The sequence below is a fragment of the Monodelphis domestica genome, chromosome 7 (genome assembly GCF_027887165.1).
Source record: "Monodelphis domestica isolate mMonDom1 chromosome 7, mMonDom1.pri, whole genome shotgun sequence".
NCBI lineage: Eukaryota > Metazoa > Chordata > Mammalia > Didelphimorphia > Didelphidae > Monodelphis > Monodelphis domestica.
In genome coordinates, this window is record NC_077233.1 from 204,630,428 (window position 1) to 204,639,238 (window position 8,811).

At 38.4% G+C, this 8,811-nt stretch overlaps 1 protein-coding gene across 1 annotated transcript in view; it reads right to left on the minus strand.

Annotated features, from left to right (window-relative positions):
• TRPM6 (transient receptor potential cation channel subfamily M member 6) overlaps positions 1 to 8,811 on the minus strand; it is a 256,602-nt gene that overhangs the window by 164,810 nt on the left and 82,981 nt on the right. Inside the window, exon 4 of the mRNA XM_007498544.3 lies at positions 3,269 to 3,446. Coding sequence (XP_007498606.2) covers positions 3,269 to 3,446 — 178 coding nt within the window. The remainder of the gene's footprint in view (positions 1 to 3,268; positions 3,447 to 8,811) is intronic.

Below are 8,811 nucleotides of genomic sequence, written 5' to 3' on the forward strand. Positions count from 1 at the left end.
TAAAACCCCTTCTCAGAGGGCAGTTGGGTAGCTCAATGGACTGAAAGCCAGGCCTAGAGATGGGAGGTCCTGGGTTCAAATTTGACCTCAGACACTTCCTAGCTGTGTGACCCTGAACAAGTCACTTGACCTCCATTGTCTAGCCCTTATCACTCTTCTGTCTTGAAACCAATACACAGTATTGTGTATATTGAAGGTAAGATTGAAGGTAAAGGAGAGAGAGAGAGAGAGAGATAAATGAATGAATGGATAAGTAAATAAATAAACTGTTCCCATTCCCCCCCCCAGGTGGATCCTCCAAGACTCACCCACTTGCAAGAAACTTTGGCTCCTTATGTACTAATCACCTGAGGGAACTATACCTGGGGAAATAGGATCTTCAGAGAAACATTCTTACCAGTATTCTAATTAGAAGCTTCTCAAGGGGGCAGCTGGGTAGCTTGGTGGATTGAGAGCCAGGCCTAGAGATAGGAGGTCCTAGGTTCAAATCTGGTCTCAGACACTTCCCAGCTGTGTGACCCTGTGCAAGTCACTTGACCCCCATTGCCTAGCCCTTACCACTCTTCTGCCTTCACAGTATTGACTCAAAGACAGAAGGTAAGGGTTAAAAAAAAGAAGAAGAAGCTTCTCACAACATAACACGTTTGCCTTTGCTCTGGCTAACAAAGACCCAAATCTCTGTAACTAACACTTGCCCAAGAAAAAATCATTTCCCCTTCTCCCTCTCCTCCCTTTCCTAATATGTTCTAAGGGACCGCCCCTCCCATTGTTGTTCTTTTTTTTTCAGTCATGTTCAACTCTTCTTTGATCCCAATTAGAGTTTTCTTGGCAAAGAAACTAGAATGGTTTGCCATTTCCTTCTCCAGCTTATTTTATAGATGAGGAAACTGAGGCAAACAAGGTTAAGTGACTTGTCCAGGGACATACAGGTAGTAAATGTGTGAGCCTGGGTCTGAGCTCAAGTCTTTCTGAGTCCTGCCCAAATGTTCTATCGCTCTGTGTCATCTAGCTGTCCTGATTTGTTATATAGATAGAAGAGTCTGAAAAGAAATTTGAACTCAGTTCTTCCCGACTGCCCTATCCACTACAAAATGATGTCTCATTCATGTCTTCCCACTCTCCAAATACACAAATAGAAAGAAAAGCTAACAGGGGGTTGTTGCATTCCTACTTACAGACCTCTTCCTCTAAGGCATCCTGAGTGGCATGTGGCAGGCAGGTCAGATCACCACTACCTTTCAAACCCCGGTGGACATAACCCAGGCTCTAAGCCCAAGAGCAGAGTCCCTCAGACCACTCTAGATGCTTCCAACCCAGTCCTAGGCTTCATTGAATAGAAAAACCATCATGGAGAAAGAGTCCACCTTCCTCATCACTTCAAGCAACAACTGCTCAACTACTGCCACCAACAGGCAGATGAACACAGGAGCTCTAGGAGTGGCAGGACCCTCCAGACCCCTGGTCCTACTTCCACCTCAGCTCTCACAGCTATCCTCGAGAGAAGCAACTCCTGCAGTGTAGCCATCCCTACCAATTGCCACTTAAAGGGCAGGTATGCCAACCAAACTGGGACCACAGAGAACCCTGACCAAGAGAAAGGAAGTAGCAAGGGACAGACAAATTGAACCATCACCAAGATCACCATCTCTCCTCTGACTCTAATACAAACAGCCCAGGCTCCTGAACTCCAGAGATCCATATGCATCCACCTTAGTGCCTGCAATCATCCTGAGAAGCAGTCTCTGTGAAGATGTATCTTGGCAACTACTCCTAAAAATGCTTTATATCCGCATTGTTAAAAACCCAGAAAAGAAAGTTTTTTGCCATAAAAGTGCTTGGCACTGTCAAATAATTCAACATCAGAAACCAATACAATTTTATCAGTAGAAATGACATTAAAGAGGCATTGCCATCTGCTTTGCCTCTGCACTCATGGGGACTTTCCATCCGACTTGCAACTAAAGACTTCCATATGTGTTATCCCCTGTTGAAATGGCAACCCCATAAGAGCAGATATTTAGCATACTTATCTATTTGTACCCCCAGAGATTAGCATAGTTCTTTGCTCATTTGGGAAATGCCTTCTTCATTCATTCATTCATGTCACCATAACTTAGCACTTCTCCCTTTTAAGGACAAATCACCTCATATTATCCTACTGTTCAGACCCTTTCTCTAATAACATTTACTGTACTCCATATCTCGCTCCCTCCTTCCTCAAAATTTTCTGTACCACTGGCTCAGTCTTCCTTTTCCACCTCATATTTTGCTTTTAATCTTTACCTTCTGTCAGAATCTATAGTATTGGTTCCAAGGCAGAAGAGTGGTAAAGGCTGGGCAATGGGAGTCAAGTGACTTGCCTAGTGTCACACAACTAGGAAGTGTCTGACACCAGATTTGAACCCAGGGACTTCCTCTCTCCAGACCTGGTTTGCTATCCATTAAGTGCCAGCTGCTCCCACCTTATATATTTTTTTTATTTCCATATTCACTCTTTCTATATTCCAGACAAACTGGATTCCACCTATTGCTTAAAGCTGCCTCAAAACTTCTGTGGAGACCATCTCCACTGATGCCTGGGATGCATTCCCCTCTTCATCATCTGACAAAATCATTCCTTTAAGGCTTAGCTCAAGTGTTTGCTCTTTATGAAGCCTTCCTTGATCCATTTGGTGAAAGTGTAGTCCCCCATTAATTTTCTTTACCCCAACACACTCTATCTTGTAATATAGTCAAGTGGGCACAAGCCTTAATGCCTTTAAGCAGACTATAATCTCCTTAGGAGCAGGAACAATATTGGCTTATTTATTTATTTTATATACATACACACATAAAATCACTTTTCTTCTTTGTATCCCCAGCCTCGTGATTGTTAAACTGAATTGGTTGGAAATGCCTAAAAGTTCTCATAATTATACTTTAGCCACTGCTCAGTTCTTCCACAGATTTCCTGTAGAACTTTCCAAAAAGAAGATCTTTCATCATTCAATAAATGCCTGTAAAGAACTTTCTCCTTTATTAAGCATCTAGCCATGGGGCAGTGAGACAGGTACTCTTTCTAGTTCACATCTGGGAGGGCTCATTGCATCTCAAGTATGGCTCCTTACTATGTCTGGGATAAATCACATTTGAAACGGGATTGATACTGTCTCTCAACAAAGTCTCCATAATTATCTTTTTTACAATTAATATTTCTCCTTGTATTAAAGCACTAAAATAAGATTACTGTTAGTTAAAGCTGATGAAATTCTTGGTATTATTGACAAACCTTGGCATGGTAGGTATGTTCTCCATCCTGGAAGTTAATAGTGCCAAAGGTATCAGTAGGACTTTTCTTTGTGTGTTTTTCCACAGACCATTCTTCTTCTTGGCCTTGGGTGGTTGAAGATGCAGCCCAATGATATGGCAACTCATGATGGTCTCCAATCAATCGTCCACAATAACACCTAAAATTAAAGCCAATTAATTATTGTAGGCAACACTGTGCAATTTTCCCATATTTTGTCCAGGTTTTAAAGCTGGTATACACAGAATATTGATAAAATCAACTATCCAGAGTTTTGCCATTAACTAGCTCTCTAACTGCAAAGCCAAATCAATTAACCTCTGAGAGCCTGCTTCCTCAACTATAAAATGGAGGTGATAGACTAGAACATGCACAAGGTTCTGCAGTACTCTAAAACTCAGTGGGTCTTGAGATTTAAATTGATGGATCTTATTTATTTCTTCAACTTTCACTGTTTTCTAAGTACTAAATAAAACTGTATAAGTACTAAACAAAACTTGATTAAATAAAGATAAGTGGATGTTGCTTTATCCATTAATGTGTAATACTAGAAATACTGACTTACAATAAATAAGACAAGAAGCTGGTACTTTGAAAAAACAAACAAAATAGACAAAGTACTGGTCAATCTAATTAAAAAAAGGAAGGAAGAAAAGCAAATTAACGGCATCAAAATGAAAAGGGGGACAGCACCTCCGATGAAGAGAAAATTAAGGCAATCATTAAAAATTACTTTGCCCAATTATATGGCAATAAATACACCAATTTAGGTGATATGGATGAATATATACAAAAATACAAACTGCCTAGACTAACAGAAGAAGAAATAGAATTCTTAAATAATCCCATATCAGAAAATGAAATCCAACAAGCCATCAAAGAACTTCCTAAGAAAAAATCCCCAGGGCCTGATGGATTCACCAATGAATTCTATCAAACATTCAGAGAACAGTTAATCCCAATACTATACAAACTATTTGACATAATAAGCAAAGAGGGAGTTCTACCAAACTCCTTTTATGACACAAACATGGTACTGATTCCAAAACCAGGCAGGTCAAAAACAAAGAAAGAAAACTATAGACCAATCTCCCTAATGAATATAGATGCAAAAATCTTAAATAAGATTCTAGCAAAAAGACTCCAGCAAGTGATCAGAAGGATCATCCACCACGATCAAGTAGGATTTATACCAGGGATGCAGGGCTGGTTCAATATTAGGAAAACCATCCACATAATTGACCACATCAACAAGCAAACCAACAAGAACCACATGATTATCTCAATAGACGCAGAAAAAGCATTTGATAAAATACAACACCCATTCCTATTAAAAACACTAGAAAGCATAGGAATAGAAGGTTCGTTCCTAAAAATAATAAACAGTATATATCTAAAACCATCAGCTAATATCATCTGCAATGGGGATAAACTAGATGCATTCCCAATAAGATCAGGAGTGAAACAAGGATGCCCATTATCACCTCTACTATTTGACATTGTACTAGAAACACTAGCAGTAGCAATTAGAGAAGTAAAAGAAATTGAAGGCATCAAAATAGGCAAGGAGATGACATGATGGTCTACTTAAAGAATCCTAGAGATTCAACCAAAAAGCTAATTGAAATAATCAACAACTTTAGCAAAGTTGCAGGATACAAAATAAACCCACATAAATAAGCTTTTCTATATATGTCCAACACAGCTCAGCAGCAAAAACTAGAAAGAGAAATCCCATTCAAAATCACCTTAGACAAAATAAAATACCTAGGAATCTACCTCCCAAGACAAACACAGGAACTATATGAACACAACTACAAAACACTCTCCACACAACTAAAGCTAGACTTGAGCAATTGGAAAAACATTAACTGCTCATGGATAGGACAAGCCAATATAGTAAAAATGACCATCCTACCCAAACTTATTTATCTATTTAGTGCCATACCCATTGAACTACCAAAATACTTCTTCACTGATTTAGAAAAAACCATAACAAAATTCATTTGGAACAACAAAAGATCAAGGATATCCAGGGAAATAATGAAAAAAAAAAAACACATATGATGGGGGCCTTGCAGTCCCTGACCTTAAACTATATTACAAAGCAGCAGTCATCAAAACAATTTGGTACTGGCTAAGAAACAGAAAGGAAGATCAGTGGAATAGACTGGGGGAAAGCGACCTCAGCAAGACAGTATACAATAAACCCAAAGATCCCAGCTTTTGGGACAAAAATCCACTATTCGATAAAAACTGCTGGGAAAATTGGAAGACAGTGTGGGAGAGACTAGGAATAGACCAACACCTCATACCCTACCCCAAGATAAATTCAAAATGGGTGAGTGACTTAAACATAAAGAAGGAAACCATAAGTAAATTGGGGAAACACAGAATAGTATACATGTCAGACCATTGGGAGGGGAAAGACTTTAAAACCAAGCAAGACATAGAAAGAATCACAAAATGTAAAATAAATAATGTTGACTACATCAAATTAAAAAGCTTTTGCACAAACAAAACCAATGTAACTAAAATCAGAAGGGAAACAACAAACTGGGAAAAAATCTTCATAGAAACCTCTGACAAAGGTTTAATTACTCAAATTTATAAAGAGCTAAATCAACTGTACAAAAAATCAAGCCATTCTCCAATTGATAAATGGGCAAGGGACATGGATAGGCAGTTCTCAGATAAAGAAATCAAAACTATTAATAAGCACATGAAGAAGTGTTCTAAATCTCTTATAATCAGAGAGATGCAAATAAAAACAACTCTGAGGTATCACCTCACACCTAGCAGATTGGTTAACATGATAGCAAAGGAAAGTAATGAATGCTGGAGGGGATGTGGCGAAGTAGGGACATTAATTCATTGCTGTTGGAATTGTGAACTGATCCAACCATTCTGGAGGGCAATTTGGAACTATGCCCAAAGGGCGACAAAAGAATATCTACCCTTTGATCCAGCCATAGCACTGCTGGGTCTGTACCCCAAAGAGATAATCGACAAAAAGACTTGTACAAAAATATTCATAGCTGCGCTCTTTGTGGTGGCCAAAAACTGGAAAATGAGGGGATGCCCATCAATTGGGGAATGGCTGAGCAAATTGTGGTATATGTTGGTGATAGAATACTATTGTGCTAAAAGGAATAATAAAGTGGAGGAGTTCCATGGAGACTAGAACAACCTCCAGGAAGTGATGCAGAGTGAGAGGAGCAGAACCAGGAGAACATTGTACACAGAGACTAATACACTGTGGTATAATCGAACATAATGGACTTCTCCATTAGTGGCAGTGTAATGTCCCTGAACAATTTGCAGGAATCTAGGGAAAAAAAAACACTATTCATAAGCAAAGGATAAACTATGGGAGTGGAAACACCGAGGAAAAGCAACTGCCTGACTACAGCGGTTGAGGGGACATGACAGAGGAGAGACTCTAAATGAACACTCTAATGCAAATATTATCAACATAGCAATGGGTTCAAATCAAGAAAACATGTAATGCCCAGTGGATTTACGTGTCAGCTATGGGGGGTGGGGGGGAGGAAAAGAAAATGATCTATGTCTTTAATGAATAATGCTTGGAAATTATCAAATAAAATATTAAAAAAAAAATACTGACTTACAATAGATATGGTATTAAAGAGAAAAGCAGCCCTGATGACTAAATAAAAAAGGGAATTACTAAATAAGGGCCCTTAAAAAAGGAAAAAGGACACAGATCTAGATTGTTCTAGTAACTTTTAGGACTAAAGTTAGGGAGGATAATGACTAATTAAAAATAGAATATTTATATCAGAAGAGCAGATGTCTCATTTTTCTTTCATAGAAGAACATACATCCAGGAAGAAATTTTGTGTTGTTCAGTCTTGTCTGGTTCTTTGTGACCAACTGTCTATGGGATTTTCCTGGCAAAGATACTGTAATAATTTACCATTCTTTTCCAATTTTATGCAGGGATTAAATGATTTGCACAGGTTTACATAGCTAGTAAGTGTCTGATGAAAGACTTGAACACTGATCTTTCTGACTCCAGGGTATGTTAGGTGGCACAGTTTCTAGAGTGCCAGACCTAGAGAGAGGAAGATTGATTAATCTTCCTGAATTCAAATATGATCTCAGACACTTACTATCTATGTGACTCTGGGCATGCTACTTAACCCTGTCCGCCTCAGTTTCCTCATCTATAAAATGAGCTAGAGATGAAATGAGCAAACCACTCTGGTATTTCTGCCAAGAAAACCCCAAATGCGGTAGCTGGGTGATTCAGTAGATTGAGAGCCAGGCCTAGAAATGGGAGGTCCTAGGTTCAAATCTGGCCTCAGACACTTCCCAGCTGTGTGACCCTGGGAAAGTCACTTGACCCCCATTGCCTTGCCCTTACCATTCTTCTGCCTTGGAATCAATTGATTCCAAGATGGAAGATAAGGGTTTAAAAAAAAGAAAGAAAACCTCCCAAATAAAGTCACAAAGAGTTGGACACTGCAGAAAATGACTAAATAACTTTTTGACTCCTGGCCCAGTGCACTTATCCACTATGCACCCAGCTGCTCAGGAAGACATTAAGGAAAATTAAGTTATAATATCACATAATGGAAAACTGAAGAGTGTGGATGTGCATGAGAATAAATATGCAAGAAGTTACATTGAGTCACTGAATAGCATAAAGAAGAAGGAAAGAGCAAATGTGTTTTGGCAACTTTGAAAGTTGATTTAAAATTTAAGTGCAGAATGAATATCAACAACACATTGATAAGAACTATGGGGATTTTATGATTCAAAATCTTATTATCCTAAAGTCTTTTTCATATTTCATATTTCATATTTCAAGATATGAAAGCCAGTTGTGTTATGATTGAAGGTATACATTGCTTTAAACAATCTATAGAATTATATTATTCCAGTCATGAAATTATATAAAACACTTCATATTGATGTGGTCATATTTTTCATTGAACCTCTTCTTTGACCAAGTACAAAGACAGGAACAAGATGGCAAGGCCCAGGGAACATAGTAAGTGGAGAGAGCAATAGAGAGCAGTAGTACTAGTAGGACATACTAGTAAATGGATCTTGGGCAAGTTAACTTAATCTCTCTGAACTTCAGTTCCCCCATTTGTAAAATGAGAGAAATAATTCTAGAAACTTTCCTCACAGGAGTTTACTTATGAGGAAAGACTAAAAAAAAAAACTAAAGGCATTCAATTAATCAGCAAGCATTTATGCAACACACATTATGAGCCAGATATTTTGTTGCAATACAAAGAGAAATGAAACAGTCCTTGCCTTCAAGAAATTTCTAGTCTGTCAGGAGAGAAATCATTTACATATATTGTATCCACACAAGAGTTGGATACAAAATAAGCATATGTGAAATATATACAAAAAAGTACAAAGTGATTTTGTGGAAAGTGGCATTAGCAGGCAAGGGGATCAGGAAAGTCTTCATATAGAAAACGGCACATGAGGTAAACTTTGCATGCCAGACAGTCAGGAGAATTCATCTTCCCGAGTTCAAA